The sequence below is a fragment of the Bos taurus genome, chromosome 19 (genome assembly GCF_002263795.3).
Source record: "Bos taurus isolate L1 Dominette 01449 registration number 42190680 breed Hereford chromosome 19, ARS-UCD2.0, whole genome shotgun sequence".
In the NCBI taxonomy this organism is placed as follows: Eukaryota; Metazoa; Chordata; class Mammalia; order Artiodactyla; family Bovidae; genus Bos; species Bos taurus.
In genome coordinates, this window is record NC_037346.1 from 34,220,629 (window position 1) to 34,242,319 (window position 21,691).

Genomic DNA, 21,691 nt, shown 5'->3' on the forward strand with positions numbered 1-21,691 from the left:
TCCTGTATCCCACTGGCCGGGAATGTGGAAATGGCCAAAACACACCCATGTTCTCTGGTCTGCAGGGTCTCAGGGAGGCAGAAGCTGTAGGCTCAAGGCAGGGCTGGGCGCCTCGGGCCCCGGCAGAGTCAACAGTGGACTTGGGGGCCACAGAGACTGAGCTCTGTGTCTTAGCCACAAGCTACAAGCCTGGGACGAGTCACTTTCCTCTCATCTGTGTCTCAGTTTCCACATCTGTAAACACAGCTAAGAACTCTGCCTCATAACATATAGGAGAGGTCGTTTGTGAGTGGGCCTGACACCCAGCAGGCCTGAAGGACGAAAGCGTGGCAGCCTTTCTTGGGGGCAGGGCCAGCACAGGCTAAGAGGATCCCCCAGCCCTGAGTTCAAACTCCAGCTTTGCAGCTCGCTTGTCACCTGACCTTGGCCAGGGCACCTTGGGTCCCAGGTTATGCATCTGTAAAGCTGGGATGATAAGGGACTTCCCTGGCCATCCAGGGCACCTTTGGGTCCCAGCTTCCCCATCTGTAAAGCCAGGATGATAAGGGACTTCCCTAGAGTTCTGTGCTTTCACCGCAGGGGGTGCAGGTTCTGTCCCTAGTTGGGGAACTAAGATCCCGTGTGCCCTGCAGGGTTGCAAAAAATTAAAAAAAAAAACAAAGAGGGTATGATGATTAGAGCACCAGGGTTCCTGAGAAGCAGGTGCAGGTCAGTCCTGTGCGACCCCCTGGGCATGGTGCTTGGTGCACGGTGGGCACCCTACATGCTTTCTGATTCCTTTCCTCTCTTCCCCCAGGAGCAGAACATCCCACCCAGGTGTCACACAGCATCACGCTGGATCCAGAGTGGCCTCCACCACCCCCAGGGCCCCTTGTCAGACCCAGCCAGGGCCTCACCCGTGGGCATCAGCTCCATGACCAGCTTGGGGTAGGCGATGTTGGAGCAGCCGATCTCAGCCCCGCAGGCCCGCAGGCACTCGGCTGGCACCACACAGCCCACGTCATCTGCAGGAGAAGGATCCTCAGTGTCCCCGGCCTGCCTGCCACCCTGGGGTGGGCAAGGAGCCTGGCTGGACCTGCTCTGTTACCACCTGCCATCAGCTGCTGCTCAGCCCTGAGCCTCAGTTTCCCGGCCAAGGTGACAGACAAGGAGGGGGCCAGTCTTGGAGCACTATTCTGTCCCTAGACACCCTCTCTCCCTGCCTTTCTGTCCATCACCATGAGCCTGTCCATACCCACGACGCTGGCTCCCTGTCCCCACGTGGGGCCGGGGCTCCCCTGCAGGGCTGCCTGCCCAAGCAGTGGTCAGTGGTCAGTGGTCAGTCTACCATCTGCCGTCTTCCTCCCCCTACCTCCTGCCCCCAGCCCTTCTCCCCAGAGGAGCAGGTGAAGGCCCTCCCCTCAGACTGTCTCCAGCAGCTTCCAAAGGACTCTTCAAACAAGAATGGAGGCCCCTCCACAAGACTCGCCAGACGCCAGGCTCCTCCAGGCTGGTCTCCTTCTGCACACTCCTCTCATGGTGTTCCAGCCTCCCCCCGACCCAACCTCCCTCTCCCAAGCCTTCCCACGGGCTGCTCAAAAGTCATCTCCTCGATCTGGGCCGTAAGGATGGAACCCAGGTTTCGCTGCTGACATTCCCCATGGCGGAGACAGCACCCACTGCATGCCCTCTGAGTGGACGTCCAGGGCCTCGACCCAGATCCGGACTGAATCTGAAGTCTCCGCCTCCCTTCCAGCACCATCGGCCCTGACCCCTGGGTTTTCAGCGGTGGTGGGGGCAGGGAGGGGGGCAGAGGTCAACAGAGAGTGACCTGCGCTCAGGGAGAACAGGCAACGGGAATGCAGCTGCTCGGCACAGGGGTCTGTTTGGGGTCAGAATGTTTCCACGTGTAGCATCGACGTTTCTGTCACTGAGCCCTCCTCATGGACCGAGCGCTCCTGGGTTAAGATCCCTACTTAGATGCCCAACCCACCACGGAGGGTTTCAGGTCTCCTCCCTTGAGCCAGTGGGACTGGAGTAGCATCACTCTGCCCCCACGATCCTCGGCCCGTCTCCAGCCCAGCCTATCCTGAGCGCCAGGCTCCTAGGACATCTGTACCAACAGCCCCCACTTCCAGTGCACCAGCCCCCAGCCCATGGGGGCTCCTCCCGTCACCTGCCCCCTCCACTGGGCTCCCTCCACCTGCTGCTTTGTCTTCTCACTGGCCCTCTTCCACCCTCTGCAGCCTCATCCTTTCAGAGTCACGGCTTTGCTCTTGTCACTTCCTTGTCAGGAGCCCCCTCCCCAACTCTGGAGCCCATGGTTTCCTGGAAAAAAAATTCCTTTCCACGACATTCAGACAGTCAACATTCAAGGCCCTGGACAGCTGGGCCCAGGTCCTGTCTTCCCAGCACCCGTGCCGGCCACCCTGACCTGCTTGTATTTTCTCACACACACCCAGCACCCGACGCCTTTGTGACTGGGCAGACGCGGCTGGGCTGCCTCCTCCCACTGCTCCTGCTCCATCCCTACCCTTGTTTGCCTCCGGCTTCACGCCTGTTGCAAAGGACTAGCTCTCGGAGGCTTTCCATAACTGTCCCCCAACCCCTCCCAGGCAGAGCAGCTTCCTCCCAAGGCCTCCTAAAGCCCAGGCTTGAATCACAATTATTTGTTTGCATATTTCACCTCCTCCACCAGACTGGGAGCTCCCCAAGGGCGGACACTGGCTTTGAATCACCTCCGCTCCCAGGTATCACCCAGTCCAGGGCTGGGCCCAGAGAAGATAGTCTGTGAACATCTGTGAATGAATGAGTGAGTAAATAAGTGAATGGCTGGAGGAAGGGGAAAGGCACAGAAGGCCAGAAGGAAAGGGAGAAAGGAGCCCATGAAGCCCTAGGGGGGAGTTCAGGCACTGTTTGATCCAGCTGCCTTGCCCACCACTGTGCAGATGTGAGAACTCAGGACCAGAAAGGGCATAACTTGCCTAGGACACATAGTCAGACCCAGGATACAGCCCGGGGTCCCCTGGAGGGACTCTGGGTCCAGGTGAGGGCAGGTGACTGGCCCCTCCCAACAGGTTCTGGGCTTGGCCTGGCCGGCTCTGGCACCTGGAGGACTCAGCCCTCCCGGAGGGACGGATGAAGAGTCACAGCCACATAATGGCTTGAAAAGCCCGAGTCAGGAGATTCTGCCCAGGTTTATTCAGCCTGTCGCAGCCCACTGCAGGCTCCCAGGATGGGGCCCTGCCTCTGGGCACCTCAGGGTTTGTGCTGAGCGTCAGGAAAGAACAACCTCTCTTTTGTGACAGCAGCAGAGGTGTCGTCGCCAGCTAAACACTGGCCCCCATTTGTGCCAACTCAGGACTCAGCAGCCCCAGGCCGAAGGCAGGGCCAGGGGCCTGAGTGAGAGGCTTTGGCCTTGTCTGGTGCTGGACTCTGCAGGCCTGTGGGGGTGTCCCCACTGGCTCCACCTTGACATCAGCACCCCCACCCAGTGGAGGCCACGCTGGAGGCCTGAGGGCTGCCTCCCTCTCTGCCCTCCATGTCCTCCCTCCCTTCAGCCAGTGCCAAGTCCAGTCACTAGGCTTGGGGACTGGGGGGCTGTACCACCTAGCCCCTGTAACCCACGCCCTGTGGGAACTTCTAAGTCCATCAGTCTGGCCACACTCCTTCCTGCTCACAGCCTCCTGTGGCCCCCATCACCCACAGGAACGACCATGGAGCTCTAGCTGGGCACTACAGCCTCTTGCTCACGTGACCACCCTAACTACCACCAAAATGTCACCCACAACTCCAGGCCTCTGTGTCTGCTGTTCCCTCTCCCTGGAATACTCTTCTGAAACCCAGGGAGCTCCTCCTGACTCCTCTCGACTCTAAGGCATCACTCTCCAAGGGCGCCTTCCTGCCTCTCCAGAGGCGCTACCGCAGGAGCCCCTTGGGGAGCCTGGGCCCCAGGCGTGCACATCATAAGCTCATGCGTGGCAGGGTGTGGCTGTGTTTGTTGACTGACTGAATGACTCTCTTCTAAGCTGGTCACTTGACACACCACCTCAGGGAGTAAACAGGGTGCTCCCCACTCCCAGGCCAGCCTGGCTCATCCCTGGGAGCCAGTCTAGACCCTGATGTTGCAGGAGGAAGCGGGAGAAAAGAAAAGCACACAGACCTGCGTTTGGGTCCAGTTCTCCCAAACCCATACTGTGTGCCTGCTCAGCCCATTCAGTCGTGTCCAGCTCTTTGTGGCCCCACGGACTGTGGCCCACCAGACTTTTCTCTCCCTGCAATTATCTAGGTAAGAATATTTAAGTGGGTTGCCATGCCCTCCTCCAGGGAATCTTCCCGACCCACGGATCAAACCCGTGTCTCTTACATCTCTTGCATTGGCAGGCAGCTTCTTTACCACTAGGCCACCTGGGAAGCCTCCCATACTGTGTGGTCCTGGGAAACAGTTCTCGGGCTCTTTGCTCCTTGGTAAAGCCCTTCTGGGGACATCCACAGCCAATGACTCAACCTAAACTTCACACCTCACACAAATATTAACTCAAAATAGACGACAGATTTAAGTGTAAACTATCAAACTTCAAGGAAAAAAAATAGGAGAATATCATCAGAACGTGGGGCAAAATGGAGAGTTTTTAGACTTAACATCAAAAACATAATTCATAAAATGAAAAATTGACAAAATAGAGTTCATCAAATCTAAAGCTCTGGGGATTTCCCTGGAGGTCCAATGATTAAGACTCTGAGCCCTCACTGCTGAGAGCCTGGGTTCAATCCCTGGTGGGGGAACTAAATTCCACAAACTGCACAGTGTGACCAAAAAAACCCCAAACAAACAAACAAAACCAAAAAGAAGAAAAACAAACAAACAAACTAAAGCTTTTGCTTTGTGTAAAACATCATCAGTGAAAAGGATGAAAAGAAAAGCTGCAGAAACAAATTCAATAAAGTCACAGGAAACAAGATCCATACTCAGAATCAGTTGTTTCTGTATGCCAAGAGTGAACTGTCAGAACGAGAAATTCAGAAAACAATCTTATTCTTTTTTTAATGCTATTTACAACGTATAAAAAATTGCTATTCATTTATGTATTGTAAATATGCTGTTTACAATACATAAAAAATTTACAATAGCATAAAAAAATAAGATACCTAGGAATAAATTTAACCAAGGAGATGGAAGATCTGTACACTGAAAACTATAAGACACTGAAAGAAACTGAAGAAGACACACCAAAAAATGAAAAGATATTCCATGCTCACAGATGAGAAGAATTAATAGTGTTAAACTATCCATACTACCTACAGTGATCCATAGATTCAATTCAATCCCTATCAAAATTCCAATGATATTTTTCACAGAGATATTAAAAACCATCCTAAAATATCTGGATGGAACCAATAAATGGTCCTGAGTAGCCAATGGAATTTTTAAGAAAGAAAAACAAAGCTGGAGGCATCACAGGCCTTGATTTCAAACCAAATCATAAAGCTGTAGTAATCAAAACAGTGAGGTACTGGTGCCAAACAGACACATAGCTCCATGGAACAGAGTAGAGAGTCCAGAAGCAAAGAGAAAGTGAAGCTGTTAGCCGCTCAGTCATGTCCAACTCTGTGACCCCATGGCCTGCAGCCCACCAGGCTCCTCTGTCCATGGAATCCTCTAAGCAAGAATACTGGAGTGGATAGTCATTCCCTTCTCCAGGGAATTTTCTTGACTCGGGGATTGAACCCAGGTCTCCAGACTTGCAGGCAGATCTTCTCACATACATGGTCAATTGATTTACGACAAAGGAGTCAAGGATATACAATGGGGAAAGGATAGTTTTTGCAATCAATAGTGTTGGGAAAACTGGACAGTGACATGCAAAAGAATGAAACTGGACTCCTGTCTCACACCACATGCAGAAATCAGTTTAAAGTGGCTTAAAGATTTGAATGAAAACCAGGTACCATAAAACTCCTAGAAGAAAACATAGGTGGTAGCTCCTTGACATCAGTCTGGGCCATGACTTTTTGGATTTGACACCAGAAGCAAAGGCAAAAAAAAGTGAAAAGCAAAAACAAACAAATAAAACAACTGGGACTACATCAAACTGAAAAACTTTGCACATCAAAGGACACAATCAACAAAATGAAAAGGTATTTTGAAGAATGGGAGAAAATATCTGCAAATTGTATATTTGATAAGGGGCTAATATCCAAAATATGTAAAGAATTCATGCAACTCAGTATCTAAGACTAAAACCCACAAACAAACCCCCAAAATCTGCTTTAAAGATGGGCAGAGGAACTAAACAGACATTTTCCCAAAGGAAACAAATGGCCAACAGGTATGTGTAAAGTACCTGTACAACATCACTAATCATCAGGGGAATGCAAATCAAAACCACAATAAGCTATCACTTCACACCTGCAAGAAGGGCTATTATAAAAACACAAGAGATAACAAGAGCTGGCCAGGATGTGAAGAAAAGGAAACATTTGTACACTGTTGGTGGGAATGTAAATTGGTGCAACCACTATGGAAACAGCATGCAGGTTCCTTAAAAAATTATAAACAGAACTACCATATGATTCAGCAGTCCCACAACTAGGTACATATTTTAAGGAAATGAAATCACCTCCTTGAAGAGACATTTGCACTCCTGCTCATTGTAGCATTGATCACAATAGCCAAGATACCTGAGAGTTGGACTATAAAGAAAGCTGAGCACCGAAGAATTGATGCTTTTGAACTGTGATGTTGGAGAAGACTCTTGAGAGTTCCTTGGACTGCAAGGAGATCCAACCAGTCCATCCTAAAGGAGATCAGTTCTGAGTGTTCGTTGGAAGGACTGATGTTGAAGCTGAAACTCCAATACTTTGGCCACCTGATGCGAAGAGCTGACTCACTGGAAAAGACCCTGATGCTGGGAAAGATTGAGGGCAGGAGGACAAGGGGACCACAGAAGATAAGATGGTTGGATGGCATCACTGACTCAATGGAAATGGGTTTGGGTGGACTCCGGGAGTTGGTGATGGACAGGGAGGCCTGGTGTGCTGCGGTTCATGGGGTTGCAAAGAGTTGGACACGACCGAGCGACTGAACTAAACAATACTTTTGATGAATGGATAAAGAAGATGTGACGCTCATATAGATATATATGAAAATATTCAGTGACTTCCCTGGTGGTCCAGTGGCTAAGACCACATTTCCAATGCAGGGGGTGTGGGTTCCATCCCTGATCAGTAAACTAGATCCCATGTGCTGCAGCCAAGGCCCAGTGCAATCAAATAAATAAAATAAATATTGGAAAAGAAAATATTATTCAGTTATGAGAAGGAAAGACATCCTGCCATTTGTAACAATGTGGATGGATCTCAAGGGTTATATGCTGAGTAAAATAAGCCAAAGAAAGATAAATACCATATGATATCCCTTACATGTGGAGGCTAAGAATGCCAAACCCATAGAAATAAAGACTAGAATGCCATGGAGTATCAGTCAGCAATAGAAAGGAATGAGCTACCGATATACGTTGACCCGAACGAATCACCAGAGAGTGGATCAGTGGTGGCCAGAGTTAGGATGGAGATATTTGACTGCAGGGGGACAGTTCTCCACCTAGATCGTGACAGTTGTTACACAAACCTACGTGTGTGATGAGGGTGTACACACGTGCACATAAACAAGCACACGTAAGCTGCTGAAATCTGAACCAGCTTTCTGGCTGTGGTTATCGTACTGTGGTTATACAAGATGGCACCACTGGGGAAGACTGGGTGAAGAGTGCCTGCAAGCTCTCTGTTGGCTTTTCAACAGCTTCCTGTGATTCTAAAATTATGGGCAGGTAACTGCAGGGCTGGAGGCCCTTCAGCCCTGAGAGCCAGGACTCCCTTCATGAGCCCAGGGCCTCCGACCAGGGGAAGAACAAAAGGAGATGCCAAGGCCCAGAGACAGTCTTGAATGGGTCCCCAGCTGCAGAGGCCATTAGCCAGGCTTCAGGGCTCCCAGTGCTGTGCTCACCCCAGGGGCCGCATCCCTCTCACATCTGACTGTGGGGGGTGGGGGTGGGGAGGCAGGTGTGTGTGCACCTACCTGGGAGGTGCTGGGGGCACCTGAAGGGGCACCGTGTTCAGACACAATGTGAAGCCCCCGGGCCAGGGCAGAGGGCAGAACCCCGTGATGGGACCATAGAGACACTGGGCCGGGAGGCAGCACCACCGCTGAGGGCAGCAGACCCAGGGGAGATGGCCTGACAGGCAGACCGGGGGGTGGAGAGGGTCCTGAGGTAGGTTTTCTAGGGCCCAGGCCTAGAGATGTCAACAGCCAACCCTCTGCAGCACAGAGCAGTGTCCTCAGAGCCCCAAGCAGTCCGTGCATGGCTGGGAGGGGGTGGGAAGGCTGGGCCAGATGCCTGGCTGACTGGCTGTGGCACGCGACGGGGTGAGGGCTGTGGTTGGCGAGCTTTAATGGGCTTTGCTGTCCCCACCCTGGCAGCCTGCTTTCAGATGTGGTCCCCACACACCCCCGTCACCGGGGTCCCAAGCCCCAGGGACGCAGGTCAGAGAGCTGGGCCTGACCCCAGCCCACTGCTCCCCTCTCCGCCCTCCTCGCCCCAGCGCCTGGGCGCGGCTCATCATGCAGGACCAGTCCTGGGTGGGGGAGGGGGGGGCGGTGTTGTTCTCAGCAGGAAGCCGGGGCTGGGACCTAGAACTGGGTGCCTGCCCTGTCTACACCAGGCTCTGGGAGGGCCCCTGAGGCTGGGTCAGAGCGGCCCCGCCCCTGCTTCAGAGCCTCCCACCCCAGCACCCCAACTCTACTTCCACAACGGGTGAGCATCTGTGCATGCTTTCTGTCCCACCTGGGAAACTGGACACGGTTAGGTTGGACCAGGATTACCAGCAGTGTGAGGGAGGGGCGTGTCAAGGCTATCACCTTGCTGTGTGTCCTCAGGAGAACACTGTCCCTCTCTGGGCTGCAATGGCCCAGAAGCGCTTGGATTTTGGTCCCTGAGCGGTTCAGAATTCGGCCACCTGAGGCTGGTGGTGGCGGAGAAGACGCGCGCACACCCTCCAGACGTCTGTCCGTCTGGGGTGGGGTGAATGTGAATGTTTCCGGCCCCGCCCCCGGCCGCACGTGACCGCAGGTGGCGGCAGCCGGGTGGGCGGGGCCGCACTTAGTCACCGCCGCCAGCGCCCACGCCGCCCGCGCGCCCGGTAAGCGAACCCAGGCCCGCGCCCTCGACCCCCGACCCTCGGCCCCCGGGAGACCCGCCCGCTCACGCGCCGCCCCGAACCTCCTCCGCGCAGACCCCTAGGGTTGCCGATCGCGGCGCTGGGAGCTTTGGGGGCCCCTTCCCACCCCGGAAGCCCTGGAGATGCGGGGCGCCGCCGAGCAGGTCCAGAGGTCGTCGGAGAGCAGACTCCGGACCCTCCTTCTTGGGAACTTCTGGGGAGTCCCTTGCCGACCCTAGTTCCCCCCAGAAGTAGCCAGGACCTGTGGCGGCTCCAAAAATCCCCCGGGAGGCGGGCCCCCCCGCAGGTACCGGCACCCGAGCGGGAGGCGTGCGCCCCCGCCCCCCGCCGGCCCCTCCTCCGCGCGGCCGCCCCTCCCCGGCCCCGCCTGCACTCTGACCCGACCCTGCCCGCCCGCCCCTCCCGCAGGTCCGGGGCAGAGGAGAGGCGGCGGCCGGAGGCCCCAGAGCGCTCAGCGCCCAGCCGGAGACGGCCCGGAGCTGCGGAGCGTGCGGCCGCCATGGCCTTCTCGCAGGTGCAGTGCCTGGACGACAGCCACGTCAACTGGCGCTCCAGCGAAGCCAAGCCCGAGTTCTTCTACAGCGAGGAGCAGCGGCTGGCGCTGGAGGCGCTGGCGGCCAACGGCCGAGACGCCTTCTACGAGGTGCTGAAGCGCGAGAACATCCGCGACTTCCTCTCGGAGCTGGAGCTGCGGCGCATCCTGGAGACCATCGAGGTCTATGACCCCGGCTCCGAGGACCCCCGCGCCGGCACGCAGCCCCGCGGGCCGGAGGATGGTGATGCGGCCAGCGCGGCCGAGGGTACCCCCACCGAGGCCGAACCGCTGCCCTCGCTGGAGTACTGGCCCCAGAAGTCGGACCGCTCCATCCCACAGCTGGACCTGGGCTGGCCCGACACCATCGCCTACCGCGGCGTGACCCGGGCCAGCGTCTACATGCAGCCCCCCATCGACGGGCAGGCCCACATCAAGGAGGTGGTGCGCAAGATGATCAGTCAGGCCCAGAAGGTGAGTCGGCCGGCCAGAGTCCCCAAGAGACGCAGCCGGGCAGGCCTGACCTGTCCCGGTGTCTCAGGCGCCCATACGCGCGCACTCAGCCCAGCTCGGGCTTTCGGCTGCCTGTTGGGCTGCCTCCCTCCTGCCTTCGCCGGGATCCTCGGTTTCTCTGCAGAGCGATAGGGCACCTGGATCCCTTGGCCGCTGACAGCAGGCTGCTCCTGCTCAAAAGATCTTTGTGCATCGTTGGGGGGTGTTTCTGACTTCCTCAGACTTGGCGAGCAGATTCCCCAAAAGAAGGTGCTTGGACAGGGTGGGGCAGGAAGGATCACAGGGCTTTCCCTCACTGTCCCCGGGGATGGCTCTGAGAAGCAGGAGGTTCCTGCGCACACGTGCTCCCAAGTGCTCTGGTGTTGCTTTTGTGGATGGTGGAGACAGTCTGGGGCTTGGGGTAAGCATGGAGACTGAGAAGTAGCCTGAGTCTGGCCGAGGCTGGCCTGGAGATCCAAGTTCAACTGTGCCTTTTTCCTTGCTGTGCTGGGTGACTGAGAGCAAGTAGCTCTCCCTCTCTGAGCCTCTTCATGAGCTTTGCAGTGGCAGAACCTTCCCCGAGTGGGAGATGGGGACTGGCGATGGTGTGTTCCTGGGGGTGGAAGCAGAGCAGGTCCCAGTGAGGGTTGTCAACCTGGATCGAAGGGACCTCAGGCATTGTCTGGACCTCCTGCGGAGCAACCCCTGCCGAGCTGTGCCTTGTCCCGCCGTGGATATCCATTCAGCTGACACACTGAGAAGGGGTCTCTCCACTGGCAGCCAGCCAGGCCCTTGCTGGATAGCCATGACCATAAGCAGGGCCTTCTCTTGCTTCCATGTTTCAAGGCACATTCTGAGATGACTGATAAAGCCTGCCTTGCAAGTGAGGATTCATAAGCCAGCTCTGGACTCAGTAGAGAGGAGTGAGTGGTCAGCAGTGTCTGTTCAGGCCTTGGCCCGGCAGGGCAAGGTATTTCTAGCTGAATCTAACCCCTTCACTATTCTGGGCCCGCTCAAAACCCAGACAGTGGCCTTGGGGATCATCCTGGCTGACAGGGCCCAGGGGAGCTCTTGGGCAAAGAGACCAGAAGTGGGCCAGGCACTGACAAGATGGCCATGGCTTAAGTTTCCGGAAAGGTGGAGTCCCTGTTTCCTGAGGGGGCTGGCGGGGTCGGATAGCCTGTGTTGGGGAGCCTGGCTCTCTGCCTGATCCCAGGCAGCTTTGGGGCTTTGGGTTTCTGCTCTGTGAAACGGAGGTGGCGGGGATGAAAACAGTAAGGATGGAGTCGGGTATCGGAGTGAGGAAGAGGTGGGGTGGAGGGACCGTCACAATTTTTAGACTGAATAACCTGCTATGGCGGAGGGGGGTGCTGCTGGTGTGGGTGCCAGGCTTGAGGTTGTGAAACCCAGTCCCCTAGGAGTGCCTGTTGGATCCCATTACCCAGCCTCCACCCCCTTTTTAAAAATGGAGAAATTGAGACCCTGGTAGAGGGGGCTTGACCTGCCGTGCTGGGGCGCCTCTCCTCCCCACCGGAAGTAGGAAAGAGGTGGATCCCAGATCCCAGACTGCTCGGAAACAGCTGGAAAGTTTTATCACCCCAAAATGGAAAGACAGATCCAGGTCTGTCTCCCCAGGTCCAGACAGGGGAGCCTGGGGCCAGGCTGAGCACCAGGGCCTCCTCCCTCCTCTCTCGTCTCTGTGTCCGGGGCTAAGACCCAGCCATCCCATGCAGCCCCATGCCCCCTGTAACTTCGTCTGCTCCCCACAAAGCCCTCAAGCTTATCAGCATCACCTGTGTAAAGGGACAGAGCCAGGAGATAGTCCCGCCCAGGCCTGCACCCTGGTCTGTGTGGTCCCAGTCGGTGCTGACCTGCAGCCCCCAACAGGTGGGCGTTGGCCCTGCTTTCATCCCTCCCAGGGTAGGGGCTCACTGACCATGCTCCTACGGCGTGGCAGTGAGCCCTGGGCTCAACAGGAGGGGCCTCAGAGGCCAAGTGCCTCCCCTTTTGGCCAGGGACACTGAGACATAGAGGACGGGGGATTTGTTCACACCTGATGGGGAGCCTTGCTCCTGCTTTCCAGCCCATGTCTTCCCTGCCACGTCCACCCCAGGACCCACGGCCAACATAGTGTGTGGAGGGTGGAGGGGGCGGCCCTGATAACCAGAGCTGCTGTTTACTGGGTATCAGGCACTTTATAGTCTTGTGTAGTGTTATCTGCTCCATTTTCCAGATGTAGCCACTGAGGCCCAGTAGGTTAGTCCCTGCCAAGGTCACCTGGCTAGCTCTTGGGTGGAGAGGTAGGGAAGGGACCAGACTGGTGTTGTCTTCAGACTCTAGACAGGTCCCCTGCCTGTCCTGCCCTGGCCTTGAAAGGACCCAGTGAGGGGCAGAGCAGGGAGGGGCCGCTCATCCAAGCTACCTGGGACCCTCCCGTTTCCCTGCTCTGCCGCCTCCTGGCTCGCAGGGCGGGGCCATGACGCCGGCGGGTGCTGACGGGTGCTGACAGGGCGCTTTGCCTGGGCCGCCCGCCTGGCCGCCAGGAGCCTGACCTGCCTTCTCTCTCCCCATGAATCACCTCTCTTTCCCTCACCCCCGAATCCTCCTCTTGCCCCCAGCACCAGCGCAGGGAGAACACCCTCTCTCCCCATCTGGGATGGAGACCCTGCGGTCCGGCTGCCTGGCCAAAATGCTGGCCCCCTGCCCACCTGGGCCCCTGGGCTGGGGCTGGTGGCGCTGAGTCAGGACAGCCCAGCCCACCGCCTCCTCAGCCTAGACTGTCGTCAGCACAGCGGGCCGACCCGGGGGCAGGGAAGTGACACAGCACACACTCAGCCCGTCTCACTGGGAGTGGCCGTGTTCCCATCAAAGCCAACGCTGAGTTCTCCCCTTTTCCCAGGAGATGAGCGTGGAACTAATGGGCCACAGCACAGGATCCACAAGTACTTGGTCAGGTCCCGGCTCTTCCTCTACCACCTGTGACCCGGCACAAGCCCCGGTCAAGCCATCTGTGAAACGGGCAAGGCACTGGGGCCTTTTAAGGATCTCTCCTACTCTGACCCTCCTCTGGTAAAAAGACTAGTGGGTCCAGAGTCTGACTCCACTGGCAGGTGGTCCTGAGAAGGCCCCAGAGATAGAGGGTCATCTGCCTGCCCTTCTCCCAGCCCCTGGGAGCCAGGGATTTATCTGGGGAAAAACCTGCCATGGGGTTCTAACTGCATACCAGAGGCCGGGCCTGTAGCATCACGCCTGTAGCATCACGCCTGGGCGGCTGCAGCCTCTGCAAAAGGGGTAAGGCCGGGCTGGGTCGGGCTGGGGCTGTGGAGGGCCCGCCTTGGCCAGCAAAAGGGGAGATGCTCTAGCAGGTTGTTCATTCAGGGTTCCCCCCCACGGGACTTCTTCATTAGGGCCCCCGAGGGCAGGGCTGCATCATGTGTGGGTGAGGAATCGGTGGGGTGGGCACAAAGGAGAGTAAGGGGTAAAGCCTAGACCCGAAACCAGATCTTGTGCCCGCCAGGCCGGGGCCAGACCCAGAGATGTTAGGTTTCTTGCTTGGGGCCACACAGCAAGAAGGGACTGGAACCAGATTCCATGGTGCCCGAGTGACCCCACGTCTTTTCTGTCTGGTCCCTGCCTTCCCACGCTGCCATCCTAGCTCACAGCTTGGCTCCAGGAGAATAAAAGAGCTTAATGAGGCATTTATTAAATGCCAGCTGTACCCCAGGTGCTGAGCGGGCACTTTGCCTGCCTGGATCCTCCCAGCTCCACAGCGTAGGTGTGGTCCCGTCTGTGCAGACGAGGGGCTCGCAGAAAGCAAATGACCTGTCACCCAGCCAACACTGGAGGAGCCTTTCTAGGACCTAGCTCTGGGGGCTCTAAGCCCCCTTTCCCTGGAGGAGCAGTGTCTCGGCTGTTCTTTCTGAGCCCTGCCCCTCATGAGAGCCGTGGAGCCTCACTGTGGGCCCTCAGCTTGAATCAGGGCAGTAAAAGTATTTTCATGAGGCTCCTAGACTCTGGGTTCCCGCAGGAGCAGAACTCTGACTGCCCCAAGGCCTGGTGAGCACAAAGTTACAGGGAGCCAAGGCCCCTGAGGACCAGGGACTCTCACTGTCCCCAAACAAGGCGGTACCCTCACAGCCCTGACACCGTGAGAGGCCTTGGGGTGGCCCAGTTGGCTGCTTCCAGGGGCAGCACCAGCCAGCCTCACACAGTGGGTCTGGGGAGCACTTTCCAGCCCAGAGCCCCAGGTGGGGAACCATCTGATAATATAGTCCCAGGTGCTGGCTCCTATCTTCTCCAAAGGTTCCTACCCAGCAGCATTTGTGTCTTAATTGAGGTTGAGGAGAGTGAGGAGCAACTCTGCCAAGAAGGAGGGCTGGCACTTCTGGGCTGGGTGCACGCCAGGCTCCAGAGCGCCCGGGCAGGTTGCCCCACACCAGCCGACCCTGCCCTCCCTCCACGACCCTGGGAGCCAGGGCCTGTCATCACTCCCAGGTCACAGGTGATGACAGCTGAGGTTCAGAGGGGCCAGGGCCTGCTGAAGCTCCACCAGGGTCTTTGTTTTTTCTAGTTGTGGCATGTGAACTCTTAGTTGGGGCATGTGGCATGTGGGGATCCAGTTCCCTGACCAGGGATTGAGCCCAGGCACCCTGCACTGGGAAGGCCAGATCTTAGCCACTGAACCACCAGGGAAGTCCAACATACCAGGGCTTTGAGTGGCAGGCTTGCACTGAGCTTCTGGTCTTGGGGGGTCCAGCAGGCTCGCCCTGCAGCCAAGGGTCCTTCCCCTGGGCCCTCAGAGGTGGGCCAGGCCAGGCCTCTCAGAGGCCCCCTTGCTGAATGACCTCGGGCCTTAGGTTCTTTGTTTGTAAGATGGGGATTGGGCACTGGTCTTAATAAGGCAGTCATATACATGAGAATGCTCAGTGCGGGGAGCTGGACTGCCCCCTACTGGGGCCACACCTCCTTCATCCTGGCAGGCCCTGGCTGGCGGGCTGCACCAGCCTCCTTTGTGAGGTCTGAGTGATCCCCCAGATTAAACGCCACGTGGGGCGGTGGGAAGACAGTCTTTGGTTTTGGGGGACCCGTGCTTGAGCCCAGCTCTGCTGTCGGGCCATGCTGCCCGAGGTAACCGCTCCACCTGTCTGATCATCCGTCCCTTCCTGCTCAGCACCATCTGATGCCAGCACCTGCCCCAAAGGGGCTGTGAGATTTGCACGGGAAAAGCATGGTGTCTGGCACGGATTCAGTAAATGCCAGGTCTCTTCCCTCAGCCCTGTCATCCTGATGGCCTATCCCTGAGGGTGGTCTGGCTTGAGAAGTTGTGAGCCCCCCAGCCCCCATCCTGGAGGAGTTCAAGCAGGGGTTGATGGAACACAGCAGAGAGGACATGGGCCTCCAGTGGCTCAGGAGCCTTGCCCTGTGGGGCTGGTTCTGTGACTCTGGGCAAGTCCTTTCCAGGCCCCCTAAGCTGGGGCGTTAGGATGCTCCATGACCCCACCATGTCTGTTGCTCGTAGATCCTGGAGAAGCTGAGCTCTTAAATGTTTCAGATTGATGAACTTGAGATTTTCCAGTTTGAAAACTCTTGGCTTGTGCGGGCCTGGGTCTGGATCCTGCACCTGGAAGCTGGAGGCCCCTGGGGGCGGCAGGAAGAGGGAGAGGCTTGTCCTCTTGTCTCGTCCACCGGGCACAGCCCTGGTCACCTGACCCCACGCTCTGCGGCCTCTGGTCTCTGTAGCATTCCTGAGCTGTGGCCGATATCTATCAGACTCAGGGCAGGGCCCACGCCACTGGGCTGGGTGGGACCTGCATGTACTTCCTGACCCTGGCCCATTGCAGCCATTTGGCGCTTGGGTGGCCTGAATCTCGTTTAATTGGCCTTAATGAGGCTTCTGTCTTAATGGTGCAGAAAGAAGGTGCCAGAGCTGATGACTGTCAGAGGGGAGGGACCGCAGGTCTTCCAGTCTACTCCCCCATGACTGAGGAGGGAAGCGCTGTGCCATAGCCTCCCCTCCCCGACCCCCCAGCCCCCCAACACACTGTAAAGTGTAGCAGAGCTGGGCGGCCCAGGCAGTGACTCTCTGGGCAGTGCTGATTGCCAGGGCTTTGTTCTAGGACCCAGGGTGGGCTCTGGGAGGCGGCGGGTGGAGTCACAGCTAGAATGGATGCAGGATCCCTTCTGGGAGAGGAGCCAGGAGCAGGAGGCTTCTGTCACCAGCCAACTGTGTAACTCTGAGATGGTGACAGCATCCCCCACCACGCCCCCCACCAGGAAGAGACAGCGGTACAAGTGTCAGCAAGCTAGCCCTGGCTTGAGCTGGCATTGTCACCCTGTATACAGACTTCCTCCCCGTTTGCCGGGGAGGCTGGGGCTCCCAGGAGGCCTCTTCCCCAGGCCTTGCAGGTCCTTTCAGCATCAGGGTGGGGAGGGGAGAGGCACCATGTTGCATCGTGGGAAACTGAGGCACAGCGGCCGGGTCTGCCCAGCCCTGCTGGTGGGGGCGGGGCTGGGGGCAGGTGTTCCACACCCTAGTGAGCGAGGGCAGCCTCAGCTTCCCCCCGCCAGGCTTCAGCCCCTCCACCTGTGTAGGGCTGGTGACAGCCACAGTGCAGGTTGACCAGAGTAAATTCAGCACTTGTTTCCCTGAAAAAGTCCGTATTTCATCTTTGGTTTGAGAGCTGTTTTCACTGGGTAGGGAATTCCAGATTAATGGTTTCTCCATTCACTTGCTCCCATGTCCTCTGGTTTGCGTTGATTCTGAGACGTCTGCGTGGTTCCTCACTGGCTGATGGTCTTTTCCCTTCTGGTTGCTTTTAAGGTTTTCTCTTTTTCACTGATTTTAAGTGATGTGATTATGATGTGTCGTGGTGTGTTTCCTTCATGTGTCCTCTGCTTGGAATTCATCAAACTTCTGGACTTGGGGATAAATGAAAAGTCTAGTGGAAGTGGTAGTTGATCAGTGGTGTCTGACTCTTTGCGACCCCATGGACTGTAGCCCACCAGGCTCCTCTGTCCATGGAATTCTCCAGGCAAGAATAGCTAGAGTAGGTAGCCATTCCTTTCTCCGGGGGATCTTCCTGACCCAGGGATCGAACCCAGGTCCCTACATTGCAGGTAGATTCTTTACTGTCTGAGCCACCAGGGAAGCCCAGTGGTTTCCATCAAATGTAGGAATGTTATGGCCTTTTATTTCAAATGTTTTTCTATCCTCCCTCCCCCATCCTCTGCCTCAGCACCTGCTGAAACTCCAGTTACACGTACTCTAGACCTTTGGAGTTGATCCAAGTTCACTGACACTCTGGCCTTGGTTATTCTGTCTTGCTTTTTTTTTTGTCTTTTCTGTGTGTGTCATTTTGGATAATTTCTACTGATAGATGTTCAGGCTCACTAATCTTTTCTTCTATAGTATCTAATCTTCTATTAGTCCCATCCACTGTATTTTTCATCGTAAATGCTGAAACTCACCTCTTGTGTTTCAATTTGGTATTTGTTTAAAAAAATCTTCTACGTCTCTAAGTAACTTTTTGAGCATATAGGATGAAGTTATAACTGTTCACACTTCTTTGTCTGCCATTTGTATTCGTTCTGGGTTCACTTTGATCGATTTTTTTTTTTTCCTCTTGAGGCTCATTGTTTTCCTGTTTCTTTGAATGCCTGGTAATTTTTGATTGGATACTAGACTTGAAAATTTTATGTTGTGGGAGTTGTTTTTTGTTTTTTTTTCCTTTAAACATTTTGGAGCTTTGTTTGGGGATACAGTTCTTGGAAACAATGTAACACTTTGAGGCTTGCTGTTAAGCTTTATTAGGTAGGACCAAAGCAGATTTAGTCTACTATAGAAGTTGGCTAACAATGGACCAAATCTGGCCTACAGCCTGATTTTGTAAATAATGGAATGGAGATGTATACATTTGTTTATGAGTTGTCTGTGTCTGTTTTTGGAGTTGAAGGGGGTGTCAGAGACACATGGCTTGCAAAGCCTAAGACATTTGCTACCTGGCCTTTATAGAAAAACCTCATGGCCTCGGGTCCAGGGCATGTTTGCCCATCATGTAGGTGGTATCCTTCTGGGGACCCTCTTGCAGGTGCTTAGAGCCTGCACTCTGTTGGGGGAACGTAAATGACTCCTGGTCCTGTGTGATTACCAGCCGTTGTTCCAGCCGCTTCTTTCCAGCAGTTCTGTTCCAGTCTTGGTGGTTTCCTCCACCACCGAGAGAGTGCCTCTCAGTCTCCAGTTGAATCCTCAAGAGGCAACTCTGTGGCATTTTCTCTGTGCAGCCCTCTCCTCTCCTCTGTCCTGAAAATCCTGGTTTCCAGGCTCTGAGCAAACTTCATCTCCTCAACTCCGGGAGCCCCGGGACTCTGCTGTGTCCTGGAGGTGACTGAGGCAGTCCTGCAGCTGACTGCCTCATTTGTCTCCCTTCTGCCCCGGGTCCCTGCACTTGCTGTGCTGCCTGTTGGCCACGGCTTCACAGACTTTTCTGCCTGGTGTTTATTGCTAAGGCAGGTGGGTAAGTGCAGGCTCTGATATTCCCTTGTGGCTGGAAGCGGAATCCCAGGTCTTGAAGGCACTGTACCCACTCTTAGGACAGTCTGCAGCAAGCCCCTGGTGTTCCTATGGGTTGCCCTCCGGTTGGCAGAAAAGGAAGCAGAAATGGTGGGCAGTGATCTCCAGCCTGTCCACCTGAGGGTGCTGTGGGTCCAGAGGGCTGGGGTTGGTTCCGTCTGCTGAGCACAGCTTCTGGACCCTGAATGGCACTGTGCCTGCATTGGTTCACTTCACCTGCCAATAGCCATGCAGGTGGGTGCTGCCATCACCCCACAAGGAAACTAAGGCCCTTCCTGAGGTCACACAGCTTTCTGGGAGGACAGTCTAGAGCCCACGCTGCTACCGTCCTGTGTCCACCTGAGCCTTAGTGACAGACCCAGAGATCCAGACCCACCTCTTGCTTTTCCAGGTGGTGAAAGTGCCCAGTGAATGCTGGGGACTTGCCTGCCGTGCGTCGTGTCTCTGGTGACCTCTGGGCTCCAGGGCAGGTGGGTGTGACTGTCTCCCCTTCCTCTGGGGAGCACTTTGAGGGGAGAGACCCCTGCTGGCCCCTTAAGCTTCTGCAGGCATCTCCGTGGTCTTGGAGTGGGGGCAGGCAGGACCAGTGCAGAGGGAAACTGCCCATGCAGTCCTGGGTCTCAGGGTCAGGCCTTAGAGAGACGGCATGCCACTCAGTGGGTTGCTATGGCTTCTCCAGAAACAGATGTGGGGCCTGCTCACGGCAGCCTTTGAGTCAGGGTTTGAAGGACGGGAAGATGTTACCAGCGTGGAGGAGGAGGGGAAGGTGCCTGGTCAGGAGGACGGTGGGCTCAGCTGAGGCGAGGTCTGGGGTGTGAAGGGAGAGGTTGGTGGAGTCAGAGCCCCTGTGGCTTCTGGGCCTCTGGGGAGAGATGCTCAGAGGCTGGGCCATGGTCTTCCAGCGGCAGGGAGACCCCGGGTCGCCTCACCACTGCCCCTTCTCCCCCACCCTCCCCTGCCCACAGTGCACCTCTGCCCCAGGAGGGGTTCTGTGGTCACGGGGGTGGGGTCTCATGAGCAGCAGCGGGGGTGCCAGAAGCCTCAGGCTGAGAGTCAGCTTGTGAGATAGGAGCCCCAAGCTGGTGGCGCAGAGGGAGGTGGGGCAGCAGTGGTCAGAGCTGCCTCTCAGAACCCGTGGACACAGTGAGAGGCTGCGGCCTGCCTGGATGGGCTGTGTGGGGCACCCAGACCAAGCATAGGAACTTGGGGTTGCTCAGCAGGCACAGCCTTGGGCATCATCATCCCCATTTCACAGATGAAGAAACTGAGACCCAGAGAGGCTGCAGCTCACCCATCCCGGACGGCAGGCTGGGGTCCAGAGCTCCATCTCTCTTCCTGCCACGCCACCTGAGCAGGTCGTTAGGCAAGTGAACGAGTGGCCCTGTACCTCAGTGTCCTCGTCTGTAGAATGGGGGCAATGATCCGCACCTCACAGCATGTCTGAGGACTGGACGAGGTAGCGATTGTCAGGCAGAAGTTGCTTTGGGTGGGGCACAGGGCCCCGGGTTCTCATCTGCAGTCTCTGACCCTAGAGACGAGCACTCAGGTCTCCAGGCCTCTAAGAAAGGTGGTGGGCCCCATGGACAAGCCTCAGACCCCACCCTCCCGAGCACCAAGACCCCTCTCCAGCTCCGCTGGCACCTGTACAAGCCCTTCTTTGACCCCTGGCACTGAGCCCAATGCCTGGGACCCCGTGGGGCTCTACTGGGGAGAGAGGGGCAGGCCCCAGCAGACCCAGCCCAACAGCTGGCGGCCTAGACCGGGCACCCACCTGCCCGGGCGTCGCGGAGAAGGCACATGTGGGGTGGGTCCTGCTGGGTCATGGCATGTCCCCCAGCCCGGGCCCAGGGCACATCCCCTTCTGGCATTGTTGGCGGAGCCTGGACCTAGGCCTGCTCCAGGAGCAGTGTGTTAGCGGAGCCCTCCCCAGGCCGGCATGTGAGGCCATGCCTGCAGAAGGGCTGGAGTCACCATGGGGCGGGGGGTGGGGAGGATCTCCAGGCAAGAGGGTCCCTGCTGCCACCCCTACCCCACTCTGGGTCCCTGGGTTCCTTGGTGGAGCCCAAGGGTGTGCTGAGCCCACCAGCTCTGATGCCGCATCCCATCTGTCCTCTTGTCCACCCCCTCAAGCAGTCTCGGCCTTTGCATACATCCAGGGATGGGGCGCTCATTTCCTCTCAAGACCCCAGCCTATTTGGGGTCAGAGATCATGTCCCTCAGCTGGTGCTGCCACTGCCCCGTGGCCCCCCAGCCCTGTACAGACTATTTCTGCTCCCCGGGCTTGCCTGAAACACCCCTGAGGGACTCAGACAGTGAGTTGTGGTTCCCCAGGAGCCCTGGCTGGGGCCATGTGAGGAGGCTGCGTGTCTGTTCAGAGAGGGCAGGGCAGGGAGGGGCCCCCAGCAGTACTGGCTCTGGTACAGACGTGTGACCAGCGTCAGCAGGGGCCTGGGGCCCAGGAGGAGCCCTGCTGGGCCTGCAGGGGCCGCGTGAGCTCATAGGAGTATGCGGGCAGGCCCTGGGCCACCTGCCAGGTGGCCTCCTGGCAGGGGTGGGGGAACTCTGGCTCCCCTGGGCCTGGTTGCTTTGAGCCTGTCTGTGCCCAGCTCACTGTGCGGCCCAGTGCACAACCCTGCCCGCCTTTCGATGGAAGACTCTTCCAGGGGGCTCTCAGACCCAGGATGGAGCCATGGCACTGGCCTTAGTGAGTGAGAGGGCTCAGCAGCACTGGACCCTGGTCTGCTGTGTTCCCCTTGCTGCCCAGTGGGGCAGGGAGGGCAAAGGAGAGAGACTGAGTGCCAAAGCCTGCTGACCACTGAGCCCTGCCAGGCCTGGCACCTGCTGACCACCCTACTCCCTGGCCCTGCACTACCAGGGCCCCT

At 56.9% G+C, this 21,691-nt stretch overlaps 2 protein-coding genes across 2 annotated transcripts in view; one reads left to right on the forward strand and one right to left on the reverse strand.

Annotated features, from left to right (window-relative positions):
* Nucleotides 1-21,691, reverse strand: part of SLC5A10 (solute carrier family 5 member 10) — a 55,024-nt gene that overhangs the window by 5,918 nt on the left and 27,415 nt on the right. Inside the window, 1 exon segment of the mRNA NM_001001442.1 lies at nt 897-1,004. Within this exon segment, the coding sequence (NP_001001442.1) occupies nt 897-1,004 (108 nt within the window).
* Nucleotides 9,716-21,691, forward strand: part of FAM83G (family with sequence similarity 83 member G) — a 28,443-nt gene continuing 16,467 nt past the window's right edge. Inside the window, exon 1 of the mRNA NM_001205516.1 lies at nt 9,716-10,222. Coding sequence (NP_001192445.1) covers nt 9,716-10,222 — 507 coding nt within the window. The remainder of the gene's footprint in view (nt 10,223-21,691) is intronic.